A 25245-nucleotide genomic window follows, 5' to 3' on the forward strand; every position below is an offset into this window, starting at 1 on the left:
GCTCCAGGGGACAGCGTGCCCGGACAGGAGCCCTGAGGGGAGGGGCTCGTCCCCGGTAGGGGCCTGATCGGGTCTGGGGCTGCTCCTGGTCAGTTTCTGAAACACCAGGACCAGACGCTCAGGCCCCCAGGCACCCTCTCCGGGGGCAGAGGGAGGGGAGGGGGTGGGCAGGGCAGGCAGCCCATGGTCCAAGGTCTCAGCCTCCGGGCCCAGCTGTCCTCGCACACAACTGTCCCTGTGCACCTGGGTCCTTCATTAGAAAGGCCATTTGCTCCGTCCCTGAGTCATGACCTAGAGCTCTGGGCACAAAGGAGCTGCACCTCAGCAGTGGGGCCTCAGCAGGACCTTGGGGACAAGAGCTGGGAGGCCCAGGTCACCAGCTCCAGGACCGGGCCATCCTCGGCCTCTGTCCCTCACTCCCTCGTCCACAAAACGGCCGGAAACAAGACTCACCTCTCGGGGCTGGGGTCAAGACGAACGAGAGCAAGCAGGCAAAATGGGGCTCAGATGCCACCTCAGCCTTGGCCTTCCTGCCGGCGCTGAGCTAGTCTGACGGGCCCTGCCCTGGGCACAGGGGAGGGAGGGGCAGCTAGAGCATCTCCCAGAGATGGGGGCCGGGGGATCGACACCGACGTAGTCCCGACAGTGCCGGGCCATCCTTGGGACGCTTAGTGCCTGTTACCTCTGGCTTCTCTTGGCCAACCCGGATGCCCCTCTCTTTTCACAGATGGGGAAACTGAGACCCAGAGACTGGTCACTGAGCCAGGAAGTCAAGGGCCCAGCCATTCTGGCTCCAGTGAACAATGAATGTGCTGGTGGCTTCTACAGAGAACGCGGGGTCAGCACCACAGCGCAGGGAGACAGCGCAGCGGAGGGGAACAGCTTGACCCCGTGACCCCGCCGCGGTGGCCGCCAGCAGGCTCTGCACCTCCCAAGGCACCCGGGTGCTCTGCCGCCACTCAGTCTGCAAGGCCATGACGTGCTGGTCCCAGTGGCCACGGAAGCCGTACACCGACAACATGGCCACACAGACCCATTTTCTGGAGGACAAAACCGAGGCTCCGAGGAGACGCGGCCAATCTGAGAACGCCCACCGCAGACCACGCCACAGCCCCGTTTAAGGGCACAGGTCAACCTCCTCCCCACCACACGAGCTGCAGGACCCGGATGCCCATCGAGGGTGATCAGAGCAGCCAGAAACCCCTCACCTTTCTTGGCTGTTTCCATCTCTTCTTCGGTCCAGCGAGAACTCTCGTTCATCTCCATGGAAGCTGGAAAGGAAGACACAGCGTGTTGGCAGCAGCCTGGAGCGGGGCGCTTTCTCTGCCTCTGGCTACTCGGGGCGCCTGCTGGGTGGAGGGCGTGCAGGCGCCTGTTTTGCAGAGGGGAACGCCGAGGCGATCCAGGGCCTGGACCCTGAGCTGCCTCTGTATGCACTCGGCTGGGAGCACGGTGACCACGTGAAGGAGGAGGCGGGAGAGGAGGAGGGACGTGATGGGCAGGGACCTCACCTGCGCGTGGACCCACTGGGGCCGGGTGACCCTCTGCCGTGAGGGCTGCCCTGGGCATTGCGGGTGTAGAGCAGCAGCCCTGGCCTCTACCCACTAGGTGCCAGGATCCCCCACTCCAACTGGGTTCCAGTCATGGCCACCTGTCCCCTGCGGGAGGGCCCTGCTCTACAGGGTGATCACTATATTCTCCCCTGACTCATGCGGCACGAGGATGGGGCTGCTCGTGTTACTGAGAAGGAACGCAGCTGCCTCGGAGTCGGGGGAGTTAGCCGAGTGTCTGCTAAGGCTGTTTCTGAGCCTCTCCTCCAAGTTCCCCTACACGTGAGCCCTCGTCCTTCCCTGAAAGTCGCTTAAGATGTCGCGAGGGCGGCGAGCGTGAGGGACGTCAGCGTCACGGACTCAGTGCCTGGAACCGCGCTAGGCACAGAGTATGCACTTGGTAGAGGCCGCTGACCATCAGAGGGAAGTTCAGGCAGCTTCCCCGCTCCCTGCTACCATGGCCAGCTTTCCCCTTCCCTCCCACGGCACCCCCGGAGGCAGGCTGTGGAAGTGGAGCCTGGGGTGGGAGGTGCCCATCAGAGGGCCTGGGGTTGTGTTTTCCACTCCGCTGTCCGGCCCCAGCGTCAGCCTGGGGTCCAGGAGAGCCTCCCCGGAAGTCAGGTGCACCAGTGCACTCCTGAAGGGAACCCTCCTGCCCTGGGTCTCCAGGCACTCCAGCACCAGCCCACAGGAGCTGCACGGGGCTTGTGGCCAGCGGGCTGGCTTTGAACCCCAACTGACTGGGACTTTACAGAGGCAACATCCCTTCTCTAAGGTTCAAACAGCCCATGTATGAAACGGGTACCAATGACCTCCGACGCGGAGAAGGAAGAGGTGCCTGGCACAAACCCTGGGTGTGGACGAGGCGGGCGTCTGTGAGACAGGGAACATCACCGCCATCAACTCCCACCCCGGGAAGACATCCAGGTGGCTGGGGCCTCAGCCTGAACACTCAGGCCATGGGTCCGGGTTCCCGCACACGCCGGAGGGCAGGCCCCAAACGGCCAAAACGCTACAGACAGCAAGCACACACCGGCTGCCCCCCTGTGGCCGAACTTGGGAACTGCTACTCAATTCTTCTCTCTTGTTTTCCCCCTTGGGGTAGGGCGTGAGGCTCAGAGCACCTGGGGGTGGGCACCCACTGAGCAGAAGGAGAAACTGAGGCCCACAGAAATGAAGGTACAGGGAATTCCCTGGTGGTCCAGTGGGTAAGACTCCACACTTCCACTGCAGGGGGCATGGGTTCAATCCCTGGTCAGGGAACTAAGATCCCGCAAGAAGGGGTGGTTTTTCGGTGGCTTGTGGGATCTTAGCTCCCCGACCAGGGATTGAACCCAGGCCCTTGGCACTGAAAGAGCAGAGGCCTAACCACTGGACCACCAGGGAAGTCCCAAGGCCAGATTTTCTGAGTGAAAAACAAAACCAAATTGGTGATCTGGAAGTTTATGTGAACTCTCCAGCTCTGGAATAATCCCGGCTGACAGCCAGTGAGACTTTCCCACGCTCCAGGCACTGTTCTAGGCCCTTCCTACACACGAAGTCACCAAAACGCTCCCCCCACGGTTACAGGCATTACTGAGGCACAGAGAGGTTAAGGAACTCGCCCCAGGTCACACAGCGAGCGTGCAGCTCATGCTGGGATCCTGAGCCTGCTGTGCTTGCGGCGCCCCTGCTCCAGCCCGAGACTCACCCAGCTCGGCGCTCTGCTGCGGGGTGATGGCCTCCTCGCTGTTGGCCTCATTGGCCATTGAGCGGGTGATGCGGCCTTTGCGTCTGCCCTGGCTGTTGGCGGTTTTGCGGCCTTTGGAGGCCACTGCCTCCTTCTCATCGTTGTCTTCCCCAGAGGTGTCATCCGTTTTCTCCCTAAAGGCCAGGGAGGGGAGACAGGGATGGTTTCACCGGAGCCGGGAACCTAGGTGGCGGTTTCAAGAGACCTGCTTTTCCTTAGCAAGGTGAGTGCAGGCTGCCAGCGATTTTCTACTAATCAGAGGGTAGGAAAGAGGGAAAAAGCTTGGGGCGAGGGCTGGCTGGTAGCAGTCTGCGAGGCTCCTTTATTCACCAGACGAGGGAGTATGCCTGGTAGCCGTCTGCGATGCCATCTTAGTTATGAAAAGGGAGGTGTGAACTGGTAGCTGTTGTCTGCTTTGCTCTCCTAACAGGGATGTGGGCTGGGAGTTAACCGACTGGCTATTTTATTCACCAAGTAGGGGTGTGGGCTGGTGGCTATCTGCAAGACCATTTTATTCACCAAACAGAGATGCTCTCTGCTCTCTGTCTGCAAGATGACTGGGTTAACGGCATGGGGGGTGCAGGCTGACACAATCTTCAGGCCACTTTAACTCCCCAAAGAGGAGACGTCCCCCAAGGGGTCCTGCAAACGACACTGACTTTGCCTTCCGTATTATCATGGACCACCGTGTCCTGCAGAAAATGCAAGAGGAAAGTTTCCTGCCGGTCTTATGCAGGCCGAGCCCGGCGTGTGGGGAGCATGTGACCTCAATAACTGGGGCGGGGACTTTCTCAGAAGCCGACTCGGGAGACTTTACTGCGGGGTTCTCAGATTTATCACCTCCGCCTTCCATTCATCTTCCTGAAGGGCCTCGCAGGAGCGTCTGGGAGACAAGGGGTAACAGGCCAGATGCTCTCAGAAGCCACATTCCTGAGCCCACTCCAGGTACCTGGTGCTAAGCCCGTGCCCACTGCCCCCCCTTCCTCGGAGAGAATCTCCAGCTGGCTGTGCTCCCGCCCCTGGCAGGCACGGGAGGCTGCCGGTGGGGGCCCCCTCCACCCCGAGGCGAGGCTGTGCCTTGATCTGCAAGAACTCACACCGACAGCGGATCATTCTAAAGGTGAGGGCCGCCGCCTGCCTGCATACCTAGTCCTTCCTTCGTGAGCAGCGAGCACCTCTGACCCCCCCTCCCGCCCCCAGCATCTCAGGAGACTCGGCCGAGGAGGGAGGAGGCAAAGAGTTCCAGAGTCACTGCCTGGATTTATTCGCTCAGGAGTGGAGCTCAAATGAGCTCTCAGTCTCTGAGGTCTCCAGAGGCTTCCAGAAAGAAAGGGCGGGCGGGCGGGCGGGCGGGGAGAAGAGCGGGCTTCCGGAAGGGGGGCTGTCGGGCACAGGCGGAGCAGAAAGTGCCTCCCTTCGAGGCAGGCGATCTGTAGACGCCACCTCCGCGCACACCCTTCCAGGGGGCCGTCCATGGCCCCGTTCGTGCCCCCCACCCGGGGGTCGTGGCCGGGCCCCTGCTGCGCGGCCGCCGGCCTTACTTGATCAGCTCCTCCTTGCCATCCTCCACGTCCGGCTTCTCGTCCTCCTTCTCGGCCTCCTTCTCCTTCTCCTTCTCCTTGTCCTCCTTCTCCTCCTGGCCGCTGCGGGGCATCTGCTGCTGCTGCTGCTGCTGCTGCTGCTGCTGCCGGGCCCCAGGGGAGGGCAGGGGTGGGGGTAGGGGAGAGGAAAACAGTGAGACAGGTGAGCCTCTGCACCTGGGCTGAGCTTGGCTGAGAACCCAGCACCCTCCGTGGTGTGAGCTGGGCAGAAATCCCCGGGCACTGGGGGGAGGCAGGAGTCACGGGGTGAGGTATAGAAAGTGCTAGTGTCAGACGCCTGGCCTCTTTCACTTGGTGACTGTGTGACCTTGGATGAGGGTCTTGACCTCTCTGTGCTCTGGTTCTTCCCCCTGAAATCGTGCCGACCCCTTAGCCAGGGGCGGGGAAGCTGAAATGAGAGGCCCCTCACAGAGCCGGCATCTGGCACCAGTATTTACGTGGGGCGGAAGCCCCCAAGGCAGGAGGGAGGGGGCCCTGGTCAGCTTCAGGCAAGAGCATGGTGAACATGGGGGAACCTGGGTCACACCGTGACGCCCCAGCCTGCCTGCCTCTGACAAAGCTCAGGCCATCTCTCTAAGCCTCAGTCTCCACGTCTGTAAAATGGGCAGATGGAAGTGTTGTTCCCAGGTCCCCGGGGGCCCGTGTGAGGATGGCTGCTGCTATAAGGCGGGTCCACTTTTGCTGCCGTGGGCCTGTTCTTCCTCTCACATCAGTCAGCCCTCAGAGGGGAAAAGAGCAGGCCGCGCTGGACAGGGGAGATCAAAGGGGCTCACAGCAAAACCAGCCGCCCTCCCCCCACCCTGCAGGCCTGTCCCTTTCACCTCCCTCCCAGGGGGCGGGACAGGTGCTGACACCAGGCTGCTGCCACTGCCCTCACCGAGGGGGCGGGGGGAGTGGGCGCTCCTCCCCACACCGTCACCCTTTCTGTCCAGCCCGATTTCTCCTAAGGCACACACTGATTCTCTCGGCCACCCGGAAGTCCTCCTTGCGGGCAGCGGCCAGACCAGACCATCTTTCCAGCCCTCGGAAAAGATGAGCCAAGTGAAACGAAAACAAACACGCCGCAAAGCCTCTCAGTGTGTCCTGAGGGGCGTGGTCACACCAACTCTCCAACCAAGGAGAAAGAAGCCAAAGCCCGCGGGGAAAGTAAGGGTGGGGCTCGAGGGTTCCCGGTTCCCTTTCTCCCCATCTTTCCTCCACACCAGGAGCGCAAGCCAGTCCCTGGCACAGGCTGCCCTGGCCTGTGACCTCACCACCGCCAATCCCCCCCGCCCCTCTCTGTAGCTTTAATTTATGGCCTACGATGCGGCTGAACACTGGGGCCAGCTACAGGCATCCTGTGGACGCCGGGACACACAGCGGGGGCCTGCACGTTCACGGGGAGCCGTGGGCTTCCCGAGGCTGCAGCACTGTCCACCCCGGAACCTCCTGGCTCAGGTCTGCCCCCTTCTCTCTATTCTGTAAGAGGAGGGGCTGGAGGGGGGGAACGGCCTCCCTCTACCCCCTGCTACGTTGCTGTCAATTCCCGACGCATGGCCCAGTGTCCTTGAACTAGCCTGTCCCTCACCACCACCCCAAACCCTGAAACACTAAACTTCCAGCAGCCGGGGAGCTGTGGCCGCCTCTCACCCCTGACACGTGGAGCCTCTGCTGGAGCTGGCCCCGCAGATGGTAGCTGGGGCGGAGCAGACGAGGGGGACCAGGGACCAGGACCCAGAGCCGGGGGAGGTGGCACGGCCGACTGAGGAGGGTTCCCCCTCCCAGGGGGCCGCTCGGCATGGCTGCTGTGGTCACCAGGGAGACATGCCCGGCTTCTGCACACCCAGGAACCTGACGCCCAGGGCCAGAAAGGGCAGGGCCGGGGCTTTCCAACGGCAGGGAGCGTGACGTCTCCTAAGACCACCGTTGGTGCCAAGAACGCCCGGCTGGGCTGCAGCCTCACTCCAAAGCTTTACCTGCCGTCCCTCCCAGCAGCCGACTCCAGGCTTCCCTCCTGGAGCAGCTGTTATCGTCCCCTGGGTCCAGGTTGGTGGGGTCTCCAGGCCCCCTGGAATCTCATCCTTGGGCCGCCAAGCAGGCCACCGTCTGCCCCCGGCACGGCCAGCACGTCGCTGCCCAGCAAGTCTGCACCTGCGCCCTCCTGCCCAGGGCCTTCCTGCCGCCGTCCCCCTCCAAATCCTCAAGAAGCCCCACTGCGGAAGATGCCAGCACTTCCCAAGAGCTTCCTACACGCCCGACACTGCGCTGTGCACAGTCTATTGACTAGCTGCTCCCAGCCCCTCTGCAGTCCTGAGGATAAAGGCAAAGATGAAAAAACCAGCAGTAACAGTGACCTGGGGGTCGTCCAGGGGGGCTGCTCCGCCCCCACAGCACGCCGAGCGCCTTGCAAACATCAATACTATTCCACTTACTGCCCTTAGCCTGCCTCAGGAGGAAAAGGGCAGTGATCACTGCTCCCATTCTGCAGAGGAAGAAACTGAGGTTCAGACCGGCAAAGCTGCACCACCTCAGAGCGAGGGAAAAGGGGGTCTCAGAGTGGGGAGCGGGCGTGATCCTGTCGTCCCCAAAGCCCTGCTGAGAGTCTCACCCAACTCCACACCCTGGTCAGCATCTTGGGCCTCAGATGGGGGCGCTACGGGGATCCCTGCCCCTTTCTGCCTAGCCTACCCTGTCCCCCTTGCAAGAGTCCTCGAGTCCCGATCTGGGCCTGGGCCAGCCCATAACGACCCCCTCCCCTGAATAATCATCCTCTTCACAGCATTAGTAACAAAAAGAGCTCCAAGCGCCACGTGCCGGGCACGTGTTTTATGTACTCCCTCATCTCCTTCACCAACCCCCATCTTGCTCCCATTTTACAGAAGAGGAAACTGAGGCACTGCCAAAGCTGGGAAACGTCAACGCCAGGATTCAAACCCAGAGCCTGAGTTGACCCTGGTTACACCCAGGCCTCTCTCCCTCCTGCCATCTCCACCCCCCCCCACCTGCCCCCACCCAGTCTCGTGAGGAGGGTCCAAAGACCTAGTCAGCTCTAGAACCTGGTCATTATTCCCGTCGGTTGCGTCCCACCCAGGTGCGCGATCCCAGTGTCAGACCCCGTGACCTTCTTCTCCCTGACACTCCAGGGCAGGGGCAGGCGACTCCCACACCTCACCCTCTGGGAGAAGTGGGTGCGGCGACTTCAGAGTCACCCTGGAGCCGTGGCGCAGAACCCCATGGACGGGCTCCCGGTTTCCTGGGGCCTGAACTCCACCTCCCTCTGGAGAGGTGTCCGTGTGCCCCGAGCTGAGTGATGCGAGTGGAAAAGGATGAAAGGGAGAAACCCCAGGGCAGTCCTGGTCTTAAACGTGGTTTCCACTGGGAGGGACCGTCAGGCATAATGGTGACCACCTGCCTGGCCTCCTGGTGGGCACAGGAGGTGAGCGGCTGTCGTGGGGATGCTCCTCTCACTCTGTGAGATTGACGGCGTGAGAGGGAGGTCCAACTGCCAGGCCCCAGTCAGCCGCCTCTGTCCCCGAAAGCCTTCGACATCAGAGGACAGCAGACACAGCGACGGCTAACTCAGGGCCGATTCACACGCGCTAGGTCTCCGCAGCTGATCTCAGGCCCATCGCGGACTGCAGGACGGCGCTTGCCGGGTTTCATGGGCAATTTCAAGCCACTGTTCTCACAACTGCACACACAGATCACCTGAGGAGCTCTGGGAAGTCCCGACGCCCAGGACCCACCCACACCAGTCGCATCAGAATCTCAGGGTGAGAGGCCGGCATCAGCGTGTTTAGTTCCCAGGTTGTTGCCATGGGCAGCCAGGTTTGACGACCAGAGCGTAAGACAAGGAGCCAGAGAACTTTCTGTAAGAGCCAGATGGTAGACCCTTCAGGGCCATCGGTCCATCGGTCTCTTTTGCAACAACTGACTCTGCCGTTTGTAGCTTGAAAACAGCCAAAGTGTAAACAAGTGAGCATGGCTACATGCCAACAAAGCCATTTACAAACACAGGTGGAGGGCCGGATTCGGCCTGCAGGCCATAGTGTGCCCACCTCTGCTACCGGCTAGCACTGTTCAAACTGAAATGCACACACGAACCAGCTGGGGATACTGGGAAAATGCAGGTTCCCACTCCGTGGGTCTGAGGCAGGCCCGAGACCCTCTATTTCTAGGTAGTTCCCAGGGACGCCAGATACTGTTGGTTGCCGGACGACTGCGTGAGGAGCAAGGCTTCCGGGGGTCCCTGTTTCACAAAACACGTCCAGGACCCTTGCCACGGGCAGCAGCGGATGCCTGTGAACACGGGAGAAGAACCAGAAGCCAGACTCCACCGTCTCAAATGATTCCGGAGCGCAGGATGAGGTTCACCTTTGCTTTCCAGACATGCCATCGGTCACGCCGACAATGGGCTCCGTGCCCAGTGCTTGGTCGTGGACGTCCCTCCCAAACCACAGCACAGCTCTGAGGAAAACCTGCCCGGATCTATGGTTAGCCAGAGCCATCAGTTCAAATCCCCGAGGGACCCCTACTTCCGGAGCGCTGAGTGCTGGACAGACTGAGCGTGCTCTGTGCTGAAGCCCCAGACTGGCTGGGAGCTGGGCAGATAATGATATGAATACAAACAACAAATGCTGATGAAGCACACGAACATGTGACGAGGCTTTCTCCTCCTCATGTGATACCTGCAGTTAATAAAATCCTCCCAACAACGCGGGCACTATCTCTGTTTTATAGAAGAGCGTACAAAGACACAGAGACCTTAACCCGCCGAAGGTCACACAGCATTTCCTAGCAAGATCCTACAGGCAGGTGCTCTGTCTCTCACCCTGGGGAATCACAGGCCCTTCTTCACCCCCGTTTAAGCCAAACTGTTCATTCCCTCCACAAGCACGCTCACAGAAAATACAGTCCCCAACCTTCCGGAGCTAGGACAGGACCGATGGAGGCTGCAGGGACGAGAAAGCTTTAAAAAGGCCCAGCACATGGCAGGTGTGACAGTGATGCGTCCTGACCAGCGGGGACGAGGTAGGAGGCCTCCGAGCTGAATCTCCAAAGGCTTTTGGCGGAGAAGGGTGAGAGGGGACGTTTCAGGGAGGGGACTTCTTCAGGCAAAAGCATGCCGACGTGAAATCGCCCACGGTCCTTACAGAATGACATACTGGACATGGCTACAGAGCTGGACTGGCCTTAACGCCCGTGCTCAGAAATACGGGAGGTGCCCTGACAGCTGTGGACAGCCACTGAGGGCTTTTTTCAGAAGGTGGAGGGTGGGCAGGATTGATGTGTTCCATGCCGTGTTTTAGGGCGATGCGGCAGTGGGTCAAGGGGTGGCCATTGGTTCCAGGAATGAGAGGAGAGAGTCCAGTGAAAAGGTGGTACCAACCAACCAGGGAGGAGCTGGTGAGGTTTAGTGCTCAGATGACGAATCCTCTAAATGCCTGATGAGACCTTCCCGACACCCAGCAACACCGACTGCGGCACAATCTCACTCATTCATTCAACAAACACTCTGCTGAGCATGTACTACGTGCCAAGTGCCTCTAGTGAGCAAATCCAGGAGGGGGCTGCCCTCGAGACACCCTACCTCTTGGCAGTGGGGGAAGGGAGATCGCAGGAGCCCAAGGTTGGTGGGAGGAGTGGGGTCAGGGGTCAGGACCAAGACACAAGAGTTTTCTGTTGCTGGCAGCCCCTTCCTGACATTCGGCCCCCACCATTCTGATCCAGTTGACGTGTCTTCCTGGAAGGAAAAGGCAGGCAGGGGATGCCGCCTTGGCCCGTGAAGGGCGTCCTTTATAAGACACACAGATATAGGTGTGTTGGGCCAGCGCGTACCAGCTCACAAGTGCAGACTTCAGTTTCCATGAATTTTGCAGGTTAGTTGTTAAAAACAGCCATTATTCGAAATGGAAATGCACAACCTTACAATTAAAGAAATTATCATAAAAACAATGGTAGTTAAGTACTCAAAATGCATCCCTTCCCAATTACTTGACTCCATTTGGCTGTTATCTGTGCTCTCCTTTGCCACGGCATCCACACGGCAGAAGGAGGATATGGTCCCGTCCCCCGAGGCGCTATGCACGGCCCCTTCCCAATTCCACGTTCAGCGAATCAGCATGATGGGAGCATTTACACCATGGTGATCGGCATGCGCTACAGTCGGGGCTTCGCCCCCCCGAAAGCTGGCTGTTAGACACTCACCAGCGCTCCACTGCACACAGACTTGTCCCCAGAATCTGAGCAACGTTCAGCACCCTCGCCCGTGACGTCTGTTCTGCCTGCAAGGAGCTGGCTGCTTGAGGCAGCTAAGGCTCTGTTTTACTGTCAGTCGATCCTGTCCCGCTCCTTGGAATAAAATCAGTGGTCCATGGCACAAGGCTGGGCGATCTACCCCCTGCCCACCTCACCTCCCTAATCCCCACCTTCTCCTCCTGCAAGATGCCACACTTGTTCCTGCCTCAGGGCCTTTGCACTCACTGTGTCCTCTGCCTGAGAGACTCTCCCTCCAGCTCTGACTGACCAGTTCCTTCTTATCGCTGAGGTCGGAGCCCAAAGGATCCCTCCTCTGAGAAGCCTTCAGAGTCTGCTCCCTAAAAGCTGCCCTCTCTCCTGTCAACCGCCTCCTGACCCCAGCTTACCGTCTGTAACCGTTGCTACCACCTGAAAGAACCATGCTAATTTACTTGTGCACTGTCCCTCTCCCACGTGGACGTGACAGCTCTGGGGACCTCGTCTGTCCTGTTCACTGGGGCATCACCTAGAATGGTGACGTTGTGACGGAAGGACAAAACAGACCGGAACTTGGTCGCCGCCTGCCCTCCCCCGGGGCCCCCTCCTGTTGTGGCTGGAGCTGGCCCAGGCACACGAATGCTGCTCTTCTGGTAACTATTTCCTGATTCTTGTTAGCCGAGCTTGAAACGCTTGGATGGGAGGTCTGTCAGCCCCACACAGCCTCTCACCTCCTGGGGTCTGACTGATTCACACTCACATTTTCCACGTCCTCCTGTCCCTTTGGTGTGGTCCGCCTCAGACGGTGCCGACGGGGAGCTGGGTCTCCCCTGTCACTGCCTCACAGCCCATGAGAAGGTCGTGTCTCTCGTCTCCCAAAACGGCAGCCCAGCTTGCTGGGTCCCTGGGGCCTGGCCTTCCTGAGAACTGCGTCCCCCGGGATGTGTCTGGGAGACTGTGGGCCTAGACGAGCCTCCCATAGGTCCCTGCCCACTTAGCACAAAACTGGGCAGGGAATCAGGGACATCTGCTTGCTGGAGCCCTAAATCTGGACACAATCCCGTCCCCAGCAGAGCGGAAGCGGCTGCCTCCCTCAGGCCTGGGCGGCCCGGGAAAGTCCAACTGACCCCCAAGCTGGAGGCCCACCCGGCCGGGGTGGCGGTTTGGGGCAAGCACGCTCGCGCTCACGCAGCAGGCAGGGACAAGCTCAGCCCAGTCTGGGGCCTGCTACGCGCTCCCTCCGTAGATCTCACCGGCCCAGGGGGGCGGCCAGGGTCTGGGAACCGGCACTGACTGCACGGTGGCTGCCCCTCCCCCCGGGGGCTGTGCTTGGCCAGCCCTGGCCTGGAATGCCTTCCGGTCACGCTGTCCCCTGTGCAAGCTGCCTGAGGCGCGGGAGTCTCTGGAGTACAGAGCAACTGGGAACAAGGTCACCTGTCCCTCGGCAGGGAGCTGGGAGGGGGGGGCGGGGGAGGGGAGGGAAGATGAAGGAGGGTGGGTGCGGGGGACACAGACAGAGACAGGAGGGATGGGGGGAAGGGGGCCTGCAGGAGAGATGGGGGAAGGGAGCCTGCAGGAGAGATGGGGGGAAGGGGGCCTGCAGGAGAGATGTGGGAAGGGGGCCTGCAGGCCAGAGGTGGGGGAGGAGCAGGCCCCACCTCCCTGGACTTCCCCCGTGACCCCCCAGGAGTGGGAGGCTGGGCGCCCTGTCCCCGTGCCCACCTCCGTGGGAAGAGAAGACAGCCCATGTGGCCTCGAGGAGGAGACCCCAACCAGCGCAGCTCCCAGCTGGGCCCCCTCCCCTCTGCGGCCGCATCACCCTGGGGGATGGAAGCAGGGGCACTCACCCTCGGGGACAGCCCCCTCCGCAGCATGGCCCCCCCATCGCCAGGAGGGCCACGTGGCCGCCCCCGGTCACTGCTGCGGAGCTGGGCCGTGCTGCCTGGGCCGCGCTGGCCTCACAGCCCCGGTTCCCCGACAGTTTGCACAGTTAAGCCGCCTTCTGACCGCAGCATTCCTGGGTCCCAGTGCTGCAATTAGCTGGGATAATGTGGCCCCTGCATCCATGAATCATGAACTATAAACTGCTGTGCCGTCACCGGTGCTCCTAGCTGGCCCCCCGCTCGGCCGGTGATTCACCGCGAGGAGAGGACGCTGGGGCACCACCCACACGCTCACCAGCCACTCACAGCCGGATCTCGGGGGCTGGGGTCCAGGAGGTGAGGGCTCGGCGCCCTCCTGCCGAAGCCCAGGTGTGCACGGCTGGCAGGGGGTGGGCGTGAGGGGGCTAGAATTCCTGCGTCTCCCTCTGTCAGAATACGGGGAAGCTTCTGGAAAGTGGGTGGCATCCTCTCTTAAACAAGAAGGGCATCCTGACACTCCAAACGGCCAACACGTGTCCCAGCCACGGCAGGGCCAGGCAGCAGCGCAGAGGACGCCAGGGTGGCCTTGCCCTCTCGGGTCATCGAGGGTCTGAGACCAGACACATCAGACGGTCGATGCTTTTCATGCAGGAATTTTATATCCCCTTTCCTAACCATCCACGCTTTCGAAAGGCAACCACAGCAATGACGGACAAGGGGCTCAGCACAGGGTGTGGTGAGGCCGCGACGGGGCGGTGGCACCTGAACACACGAGGTGGCATCTTGCGGCCCACTCTCTGCTGAAGCATTGGGGCGGGTCAGGACCACCGTAGAGTGTAGTTGGCAAATATGCAAACATGCGGGATTCGTCCCCAGGATGGACTGGCCAGGTCCCTTTCTAGAAGGGGCCTCAGCCGCTACGAACGCCCTCAGCCTCTATGGCCCCCTCTGCCCACCTGGGAAGGGCCATTCCAGCGCCAGAGCACCGCCCCCAGGGCTGGTCCAGGCTGCCGCTGAGCCTGTGCCCTGCCTCGACTGCCCCTTCTGCCACTCTGCTCCCTTCCCTCCCCTTCCCTGGCAGGTGGCGACTCCCCAGTAAACACCCCAAAGGCCGACGGCCGAGGTCCAGCAGCAATGCTGCCAGGGCACTTGTTAGAAATGCAGATGCTCAAGCCCCGCTGAGGGGCGCCACCCAGCAGTCTGTGTTTCCACAAATCCTCGTGGTGAAAGTTCAAGAACTTCAGCTGGACGCCAGCTCCATCTCAGGGTCCGTAACTCAGCCCGAGACACGTCCCTCCCTGGACCCCAGGAGGGCACAGCCCAAGGACACTGGCCACGGCCAATCTGGAGTGGATGGTGGTATCGGAAGAAGGTAGAAGGCCTACGATCTGGGGAGAAAAACTTCCCACCGTGGGTTCCCCTCCTCCCCAGACTTGGGGGTTTGAGCCTGGAGCCCGAGACAGCCTCCCCGCATCACCATGGCAGGAATGACCAGGGGAGGGGTGCTGGTGGCAGGTGGGTACCCCTCTGTCTCTGGCCCTGGGCCGTGTCCAGCCAACTCAGGAAATGCACCTTCTACAAGGCGGCAGCCTGGAGAAGGGCCCCGCTCGCTGACACCTCGGAAGTCCCACCTCACGTCTACCTCAGAGGCTCTTAATCGGGACGGGCCGTGAGACGCCGAGACAGCTGGGCTCGGCTGACACCCTCTCTCTAGCTTCCTGCAGGATCGTGGCCTCGTGCGGCTCTGAAGGAGAAGCTTTACAGCCCTGGCATGCAGTAGGCACTCAATAATTGCCCGCTGGATGACCACACAACATCGTGCATCCGACGCCTCTGTGGAGGTGAGTGGGGGTCAACCTTAGAGAAGTGAAGCGGGAGGGGCCCATCCGAGGGGCATCTGTCGGGCTGACAAGCTGAGCGGTGCCGCGTGGCCATCCTCAGCCTCGGCGTGGCAGGAGCCACGGGAACCACGTGAGGATCACAGCCTGTCCCAGGGTTCTGAGCTGCCAGAGGCGGGCCAAGGATGGATCGGACACAAGGATGGGACAGCAGAGCTGTCACCTGGGTGGCTGCTATGCCCCCGAGGCTGACTGCTCCCCACCCCACGGTGGATCGCTCTCCAGGCTCATTCCCACCTGGCTCTTCTGGCTTCACAGAGCAGAGGGTCTCTGCCTGCCTGACGCCCGACCGCCATCTGCTTGCAGTATCAGCCCACGGGGGGCCGCCACCGCCGGTGCCCATCCGTCCATCCACGTGTAGGCGCCCAAGCACATACACCCACACCCACTCCGTGCCAGGCTGGGGAACCCCTACCCGTCTCCCTGGGAGATTTACCAGCAGGATCACAGGTTTTATCACATCAGGCCCACTGCAGCAACCGCACCTTGAATTACCAAGAGGGGATGCGGGGTTGGTGTGTCTGCCGTTTACTTTGCTGTCACGGGGCAGAGGGAAGAGTTACGGCCACAAAGTCAACACTTGGGTTGACCCATTTATTCCATACTTATGAACAGGGCTGGCAGGCGGTGGTGAGGGCAGCGGATCTGCCTGGCACAGGAGTCCTTCCAGGGTTTGCACGTTAATTTCCGTCCCCGGCAGGGCCCGGGCCACGTGGCGCCTCTTCACAGCCACAGCCGATGAGAGGGAGGGCAGAGCCCCAAAGATATGTCCCATCTCCCAAGGAGACAGGGGCCTCGTGCCCTGCCTTCTTCTCTCTTTCTGCAAGAGGCAGGGCGCAGAGGCATCCCTGCTCCAACCTGGGAGCCCCAGCCTGAGATGCCAGCTTGAGCAGACCGTTAAACCTTACCAGACAAGCCCCACGTCTCAGCACTGAGGACGCCACAGCTAACCCAGGACAGCTCAGATGAGAATACGAAGCCAACGCTTCTCCTCTGCTATAAGACACTCCAGGGCCCCCAGGGCCCCGACCCTGGACTCTGTCCCAAGTCACATAATCCTCTCCCTACCTCTTCCCTCAGCCTTACCATACTCCAGCCCAGAGGTCTTATACTGAGGGCTGAGGACAGATTTCGAGAGCAAATGTGAGTTGCCCAGCCTATCCGGTGCTTTGTTGTTATTGGTTCTTACGTGACCTAAGATTTGAAAGTCAGGCAATTTCACATAATTCCCTATCTCCAGCTCATCATCAAAAATCAGATCTGGTAATACAGGGCCAGGTAGTCAAGAGTCAGCTGGAGCTGATATGAGGCACAAGCTCTCTAGTTAGCCCCGGGCCTCACCACTCCCTATTGCCTCCTATGGATTCTCCATCCCTTCATTCATGTAAGACCCTGGAAGGTATTGAGACCCCTGCTCCTAGGACTCTAAGGGTACTGTGCACTCTCTCGTGTCCTGGCGCTTTTCCACCTGCTGTTCCCTCTGCCCAGGACACCCTCACCTCTGTCCTCGTCCTCCCAAGAGGCTGTCCCTCAACCTCATCTTTGGGGTCCCTTACTCGATGGACCCCCTCAGGCAGACCACCGACATGCTGACTCGGAATCACCTGTGTACACCTGGTCCAGACAACGAGCACAGAGTCCCCCGCGTCAGCACACAAATGTCCGACGGGCAGATGAGTCAGCTAGCAAGGCATTAACACCGTGAAGTGGGAGGCATGGCAGCCAGGACCAGGGGCAGGGGGCACCAACGGCCCCCCACTCCCCAGGACTCATCTGGAGATAGCCCCTCCCTAAATGACGTCAGCACACAGTCTTTGCCTCCCTCCACACAAACGTGGCTCTCAGCACAGGGTGAGAATGGCCCAATCTCTCCCCATCTGACTCAGAACCCTTTTGTCTCCAGACCCCCCAGCCCAGCCACCAGCAAGGCCCTCATGAGCCCACCCACAGGGCCCCCACGAAGGCAGGGAGTCGGGGGGCCCTGGGAAGATGAGCAAGAGAACTGGCGCACAGGAGATGCTCAACAAATAGCCGACAACGTTTTTAAAATCAATCTAGAGGCCTTTATCTCCCCCTTTATTTTGCCACAGTCCACGCCACGCCCTCCTTACTGCCTCTTATGCCAGCACATTTATGCTCCCTGCCCCGGCATTTATTTGAGTTTCTGCATCTCGGTCTAGACAAATTCCTAAATGCGCTTCAATTTCTAACACGCCACAGCTAGTTCTTTACAACTGAATAGCGCCAAGCCAGTAGGCCTCGGTTTTACATATCTGTTAGATGGGCGAGCAGGCTGGCCAACAGTGGCTACACAAAACTAGAGGAAAACCCTATCCACAAACCAAACACAGCCACCCTTCAACGATCCAGGCCAACGACAACCAATGCTCAGTCTCAATCATCTTAGCCTGACGTGCAGAATGCAGTGAGGGGTTGACTCTCCCGTCAGCAGACTTGCTTCCCTGATTATATGTGGCTTAGCCAACAGAAAAGTGGGTCGGTACTCCTGAAGTACAGTTCCCAGAAAGCAAGAAAGGAGACACGGGATGCAGGCTAGGAAGCTGCGTGGACCAACCCATCGTAGGCTATGGGGCTTGATCATAGAGTGACGGTTTCACAGGGGACACTGGGACCCCACAGGTGATGGCTGGACTTGATGCCCTCAGGGTCCAGCTCTCTCCAGCCTCAGGAAGGGAAGACGGTGGCCCTGGGGTAGGGGTGGGGGTCTGGGCTGGAAGACGCCAATGACAGGGACCACCCACCTAAGAGAACCTCTGTGTCCTGTCCTCCCAGCACATGCTAATCCCGGCCTTCGTCCCTTTCCCCTGTCCGGTCCCCCACGCCAGAGGCCCCAGGCAAGGGCCTGCCCCAACCCCCTCCAGTCCGGCAGTGCCCAGAGCTTCTGCAGCAGTGCCCAGAGCTTCTGCAGCTTCCGGCCCGCATCCCTCCGCCTGCAGCACAAGCCCAGCCCCCCCCCACCCCCGCAGTCCCAGCATCTGCTCTGGGCTGATTCTTAACAGCCCGGAAGTGAAACAAATCCCTCCCCTTCCCTCCATCTCCCCGACACCAAAACACTCGCGAGCCCCCTTTAAAATGTGTGCCACTGACCCCCTTCATCTTTAACATAATTTACAGAATCTTTTTTTAAACGAATTCCCTTTTCTTCTAACTCAGAGGTGAGCAGACTTTTTCTATAAAGGACCAGATATTGAATATGTCAGGCTTTGCAGTTTCTGTCAGGACTACTCAACTCTGCTGTTGTAACAGAAAAGCTGCCACAGTAATATGTCAACGAATGGGCATGGCCGGGTGCCAATAAAACTTTATTCACAAAAACAGGTGGCAGGCTGGACTCACCCGAGAGCCATAGTTTGCCAAGTCCTGCTCTAACTTAAATCATCCTTCAGTCATATCCGAAGCACTGATGTCTGAAAAACGGCACTCTAAAGTACTGGCTGTTTTTTTCTTTCACATATGCATTGCGACAAAACACCAAAAATTCTTTCTAAATTTTAAATGTTAAGTTTGTAGACCAGCCCAAGTCATCCTGAAAGCCCGACCCTTGCTCTGGGAATGCGACCCTAATCCACCACAGGGACGGTGGGTCACCAAGCCTGGCGTTCTAGAATTTTCCAGGCTGAGGGTGGAAGCGGCCATTTCTCCCAGGTCCCTTCTCTGCTGCTGGGATAGGAGGAACACCCCCAGAGAGGGTCTCCCAGCCGCCGGGGAAGGGGCCCAAACCGAGGGACCCGCTGCTGAGAAACACGAGGAGATGTCACCGCACGCTGCCCCCGAGCATGCCGGGAGCCCGCCCGGGAGCCCGCCCCGCCCCCTCCTCACCTGGCCCTTGCCGCGGCGCCGGTAGCTGCGCCTCACCAGGCTCTTGTAGTTCTCATTCTTCTTGGTCAGGTAGTAATAGAGGACACACTCAGCCACCGTCTGCAGGATGGAGAGAGAAAAGAACTCTGAGGCGTGTGCAGTGCAGGTGGTCAGAGCAGGAGGCCAGGAGCCAGAGGCCTGGCTTCCAATCCTACCTCCTCCAGGTACTGGCTGGGTGACCCTGGCCAGCTTACCTAACCTCTCTGGGCCTCGGTTTTCTCACCTGTGTAGTAGGGGTACTAACAGCACGTATTTCACAGGGTTGTCATGAAGACCAAGTAAGTTAATACACATACGTGTAAAGGACTTAGGACCACAGAACACACCCTGCAGAGGTGTTAACCTCTTCGCATTGTGGCTCGTGCTACTGGCAGTCGTAAGGACGAAGCTGTCACCTGCCATGCCAGCCCCAGAGAACAACGCCTCCGGCTCCCCAGCTCGGGTCCGTTCGCTCACCCTAGCTTGCTCCTCCCTAACATTCAGGGGCCTGAGTGACCTCTTCCAAGCTTCGTGCATCCAGCCTAATGTCGCCACGCAACTCTTCGTCTCTTGGGACGTTTATGTCTTTTCTCTGCTTCGGTCTTTGCCCCGCGGACCGGGGTCTGAATCCTGGCACCGCCACTTGCTGAGCAAATGACTGGCGCTCTTGGAACCCCACCACCTCCTCGTCCAAACGGGACCAGTAAGAGGGCATCGTCCTCAGAGAGCAACTGAAGGACAGAACACGACGATGCCGCCACCTGCGGCCACGGGGCCCAGTCCAGGTGACAGCTCGCCAATGCCAGCAGCTGTTACTGAGATAAGGTAAAATGTTTCTGTGATGCTCGGTGCTGGTGCCAAGCCCGGAACTGGCCTCTGAGGGGCAATCGTGAGGGCCGCTGGGTGCAGAGGACGGCTGGGCCTCAAACCCCCTGCGTCCTCATCCACTTCCTAGAATGGACTGTGAACAGAGGCTGCTCCCAAGTTCAACCGGACCACAAGCATGGCCCACAAAATGGTTCAGAAAAACATTTTAGAATCAGATGCCAATATCTGCAAACTGGGGGATGTGGGTGTCTGACTTCCCCTCGAACAACTCAGGAGACTGCCTTCCTGTGCTGGGCGACCACGGGCTGGCCTTAAGCAGACAGGCACGGGCTGGCCAGTCCACAGAGCTCCCACTCTGCCACTGGCCTCACTTACCACCAGGAACCGCCAATCCCCAAAGGCACAGCTGGCAGCCCCAGCTTCAGACCCTTCTGGAAGCTCTATTTAAGTCTCAGCTTGGGCTGCCTCTTAGCCAAAGGACACCGTAAAGTTTATTCTCCAGCGTAGAGACCTCTGATTCCCTCGTTCAAACAGTGCTGCTCAACTGCCAATTTCTGAAACCCCTGCTTCTGTCTCCGGGGAGACCCGACCTGGAGCCTCCCGGGTTGTCCACACCCCAGTAAGAAGCTGTCGCTAACTCCGAGGAGAGGCTATTTATAGAGCTCGCTTCTCCACACTGGTTTTTCAGGCCGGGAGAGATTTCGCTTCCCCACGCTGCCCCATCTCCCTCCTTCTATGGGTATCGGCTCATTGAGGGCAGATGCTGAGAACAACTGTTACCCTTTAAAATACCCGCCTGGATCCGGTTCCGACCGCCCTCCCGCAGCAAGGAAGCATGAGGCCTCCAGTAGCATGGTATTTGCAAAGCCGGGAGTGGGCAGACACCCTGTCTGAGAGACGAGATTCGGCGAAACGCTGCTTTAAACACCCGGAACAGCAGCCCCAGAAAGTAAACCTTTTCAGGAAGCTTGTCTGGCTCCGCCCTGATGATGCTGGGGTCCAGCGGGCGACTCTGACACAGGGCCACGTCCAGCCCCCCAGACCGGCTCCCTCCTACCTGCGGCCGCTGCCCAGCCTAGCCTCGTGGGTACACAAAAGGGGGCTGTACCGTTTCCTGGGACGCTTGTGTCCACCTGCCAACAGGGAGCCTGAGCAGAAAGAGGCACCGCTCCAGGCTGGGTGTGGGGGCAAGGCGGAGCTCAAGCCTCAGCTCTACGAAAAGGGGATGAGGATAAACCCCACGCCAGCCACACGCCTGGCTTCCCATCAGGGGTGTCAGCGTACAGTGACCATCAGAGGGACCTAGAAAGGTCATTCCATCCAGCACCCTGGAAGATCGCCGCTCTTGCCTATAAGGCCTTCATTAGGGTGCCAGGCATGGCACGGCTTCCAGAACCCATGTCCAGTCTGCCAGGACGCTTGCTGCCATGCTGAGGAGCTGGTGCACACAGCTCTCCTGGGGTTTCCCAGCCTGGAGCTCCGCCCCGGGAGAAGGGGGCGGGGCCTGCGGTTGCTGCTCCCAGGAGGGAGGAAGGAGGGAAGTGCGGTCTGACACAGCAAGGAGAGCACGGGGCCAGCAGGCAGAGGCCTCGTGGGTGGGGAGGGAGGGTCCTGCGGCCCAGCCCAAGCGGCTGCCCCCAGGAGTGGCCCCCAGAGGGGAGCGGGGCGGGTGGCGCTGGGCCGGCGGGCAGACTCACCTTCCTCTCCAGGAACGATGCGATCAGGCCGAAGTTCTTGGGGTGCTGCATGAATCTGCGGGGAGAGAAGGGCGGGCCTGAGACCAGGCCGAGGAGGGCTGCCCAGCTGGGCGGCCGCCGAGCTGCCGGGCGCCTGCCATCTCCGCTGGCCCAGCACCGCCCCGCTCGGAGCAATTAAGCCCAGGGGGGTGTGGGAAGGGCCGCGGCAGGCGGGACGGAGGGCTAAGGGAGGGCGTTCCTTGGAGTGAGTCACTGGTTTTAGCGCCTTTGAAAATACATTTGTTTGTCCTGCTGGAGGCGGGTTCCAGGAAAAATGAGGACATGACATGCAGCCCTTCGGTGGGGTTCCCCCCCTTTTACACTCTGCCTTTGTTTCTGTCTCCGGCTGGGCCTGGGAAGCTGGGCCTCGCCCGGCCCACGCGGGGCCGCCACGGGCGAGGTCGCGGGGCAGGACCCTGAGAGGTGAGAGCAGAGGCTTCGAGTGCCCGCCAGGAGGCAGGCAAGCCGGCCCAGGAGGCGGAAGGAAGAGACCCGAGCTGGAGGGGTGGCGGGGAGCTGGCACCCCACCAACTGGCTTCCTGCGAAACAGGGAGAATTACTGGGAAAGAGCTGGGCCAGACTGAAATGTCAGGGCCACAGGAGCAGGCGGACAGCGGGGGCCGAGATGTGGGTCACGGCTGCTGGGGCCCCGGGGATGCTGGGTGGAGCCTCGGCCCGCCCGTCCCCAAGACGCGCCACCGCCCCGCGGCCTCCCTGGGGAGAGGAGAGGCTGCTGGGGACGCAGGGGCCCCGGGGCCCCCCCACCCCCCCCCCCCCCGCCGCCGCCGGAGGGAGCCTGGCCCAGCGCTGGCGATGGTCCTGCCCAGCCCTCCAGATGGCTGGGCAGGAGGCCAGTGGGTCCCTCCCCTGCTCCCCAACCAGACACTGGAGAAGCCAGAGCGGCCTCTTCTCTTTTCCCAGAGGAAGCCGCGAGTCAGAGGCAGGCTTCCCAGCCTGGGATCCTGCCTCGGGCAGCTCGCAAAGCTGGAGGCGGCCTAACGCCCTGATTTTCCAGACAGACAGTCTTCCCTTCTCCTCCCTCTCCCTGCCCCAGTGACACTTCCTTCCCCACAGATCCCTTCCTTGGGGTTTCCCCACGCAAAGATGGGGCCCCAGGAGGCCCAGAAGCACACTTGGGAATCTCTTAGGTCACCTGTTCCACCTCCCTCCAACCTACACCTGGGTCCTCTGCCACGTTTCCTGAGAGTTAACTCTGACACTGGGTACCTCCAGACGGCTAAGCGAGGAGGCACTGAGGCTACACCCATTTTACAGACGTGGAGACTGAGGCTCAGGGAGGGGAAGTGGCTGCTCGAAGTCACAAAAACAGTAAGTGATGGAACTCTACGCCACCGGCACGTGATTCTCCGAGGCCCTGAGTGCTATCAGTTCCGCTGAAAACGAGAGGTCACCCAGGACCTTGAAAGACTCAAGGTGCCAAACTGGGTCTCAGCAGACATCAGCCCAGCCTGGGGCCCCCCTTCTGCAGCTACTGGACTAACAGTGTGAAATCCTTAGGTCGGAACAGCAACATGAAAAATCCAGAAAGGCCAAAACACAGAAAGCATTCCCAGAAACCTCTCTTTTTTTTAAAAGAAAGCATAAATAAATAAAATATCAAACATACCAGGGGGAATTTAAATACCCAAAGCAACAGTAATTCTTAGCATCCATGACCATCCTACAGTCACTTCACTGGTTTTTAAATTGCACAACACCAGATACGGGATGACTTAATTTGACGTCTGTGACCGTGAGGACCTAGAAATGAGCCGCTAACTGCCTGCGTTTCCTGTCTCTGAGCAGTAAACCCCAAACACACGGCAGGAATTGCTCCCCAAAGCGCTATTTCCTGTGGAAGGTCGCTGCATCTGTGTTAGGCACTCGAAGGTGCATTACACCGTCCCTCTGTTTTTATGTATGTTTTAGAATTTCCATCATCAAAAGCCATTTAAACAAACACACAAAAACTTTCCACACAAGACCCTCTTCAGTCGCTCCTCCTGCACTTCCAAGTCCTGGTGTCTGCCCTGGCCGATGCACCCCAGCCTTGCCCACGACCCAGAGCCATCCCCGTCCCTGAAGCCCAGTCTGGCACTTTGGGGCCACCCAGCTCTGCAAAGGGCAGAGACAGCCGCAGCCCCTGCGGCCTGGCCCCGCAGTGGGTGGCTGGAGAACGTGGGACACCTCTTTTGAAGAAAATCTGAGGCCTTCTCGGGAGGCGGAGGTGAACGTGGACGCCCCGCAGCTGAGTCCCCCACGCCCTCCTGGCTGAGCGCTGAGGCCTCTGCCTCAGTTTCCCACCCTCTTGCCTTATGGGGGTCCTGGGTCCTGAGGAGGCGCTCTGTGCCCAGGATGTGGTTCCCTGGGACACACATTTTGAGTCTGGTGGGGGAAAGGAGCACTTTCTCCATCTGGTTCCTCACTCGTCTCCCCGAAACAGTCATTCTACTCTTTCATTTTAGAAGAAGCCCCAAGCTTCACCTCTTAGCATCCAGTTCCTGCCTCTGCTTTCCAAAGACCCCCCCACCCTGCTCCCTGGCCCCATAGCCCCCTCTCCCCCGACAAGCCTCTCCACTGCAGCTGAGCCCTTGCCCCGAAGCTGGGGGAGTCTGAATCCTGCCTCCACCATTTGCAAGCTGTGTGACCTTTGTTAAGTGTCTTAACCTCTCTGAGCCTCTGTTTCCTCATGTGCGTAATGGGGATGGCCTGGTAACGCTGTAATGAGGGATAAGAGGGACAAATGCACAAACCCCAGAAAACATCTGTCCAGTGTCTGTGATGAAGGATGCGCTCCGCAAATAGCCGCTTTCCAAGTAAAATGAAAACCGAAAAGTCACCGGCCAGCCACATAACCCTGCCCAAGGCTTCAGCCCAGCCTCGAAGGTCCTCCTGCCTTGTTCTTCTGATACCCACTGCCCCATTTCACATAAAACTGCCTTGACACTTCGTACTGGTTTGAATAGTGTCCCCCCCAATATCATGTCCTCCCAGCACCTCAGAAGGTGACCTTATTTGGAAATGAGTCCTTTGCAGATATAATTAGTTAAGATGAGGTCATGCTGGAGTAGGGTGGGCCCTGAATCCAATGTGACTGGTGAATTTATAGGAAAAGGAGAAGACACACAGGAAACAAGACCACGTGAAGACACAATGAGACGGTGAGACCCATCTCCAGGCCGAGGGATGACAAAGATCGCCGGCCACCAGCAGGTGCCAGCCAGGTGCGAGACCTGGGACAGACTCTCCCCTGGAGGCTTCAGAAGGAACCACCCCAGACCACACCTTGATCTTGGACTCCCAGCCCCCAGAACTGTGTGAGGATAGACTCTTGTTGTTTAAAGTCACACGGCTGGTGGTCACGTGTCGTGGCAGCCCTAGGAAGCCAACACAAGCCTCAACAGGACGGGTTTCCCGGGACAGGGGAGGGTGGCCCGGCCAGGCCCGCCCCCCAGGGACGGGGACTCACTTCTCCCGGAAGGTCTCCTTCTCCTGCTCGCTCCACAAGTTCATGACCTGGCGGTCTTTGTACACCTTCATGGGGTCGTCCATGAGCCCGTTCATGTTGATGAACTTGATTCGCTGCTGGTCGGCGTCGTACAGCATCGGTGGGATCACGGCCAGCTGGCGCATCTGCTTCTCCAGGTTCTGGAGGGAAATGGAGATGGCAGAGGGCTCCGGTTGGAAAGCACAAGACAGCGGGGACGGGGTGGGGAGGAGGTGCTTGCGCCAGCACCAGGGACCCAGGTGAAGAGCAGAGGGTAGGGATATTCCGGGCAAGACAGGAGAAACGCAAAACCAGAGAGAAAGCGGATGATGAGTTAAAAAATAATAATAGCCCGTGCAGGGGAAGGGAGAATTTAAAGGCGGCCCCAGAGAGGTTTACGGCGGGCAGGGCTGTTAAATTAGATGCAGAGAGCAGCCACCTTATCTGCAGAAAGAGGCGAGCAGTGAATCTTCCATTTGGAAA

General features: G+C 59.6%; 1 protein-coding gene across 26 annotated transcripts in view; it reads right to left on the reverse strand.

Moving 5' to 3' along the window:
- NCOR2 (nuclear receptor corepressor 2) overlaps positions 1 to 25245 on the reverse strand; it is a 223385-nt gene that overhangs the window by 69451 nt on the left and 128689 nt on the right. For all 26 annotated transcript variants that reach the window (XM_060170645.1, XM_060170652.1, XM_060170641.1 and 23 more), the window contains 6 exons: positions 24745 to 24923; positions 21237 to 21291; positions 18694 to 18792; positions 4821 to 4966; positions 3241 to 3413; positions 1209 to 1271 (listed from right to left, as the gene is read on the reverse strand). In XM_060170645.1, coding sequence (XP_060026628.1) covers positions 1209 to 1271; positions 3241 to 3413; positions 4821 to 4966; positions 18694 to 18792; positions 21237 to 21291; positions 24745 to 24923 — 715 coding nt within the window. The remainder of the gene's footprint in view (positions 1 to 1208; positions 1272 to 3240; positions 3414 to 4820; positions 4967 to 18693; positions 18793 to 21236; positions 21292 to 24744; positions 24924 to 25245) is intronic.

The sequence above is a fragment of the Lagenorhynchus albirostris genome, chromosome 14 (genome assembly GCF_949774975.1).
Source record: "Lagenorhynchus albirostris chromosome 14, mLagAlb1.1, whole genome shotgun sequence".
In the NCBI taxonomy this organism is placed as follows: Eukaryota; Metazoa; Chordata; class Mammalia; order Artiodactyla; family Delphinidae; genus Lagenorhynchus; species Lagenorhynchus albirostris.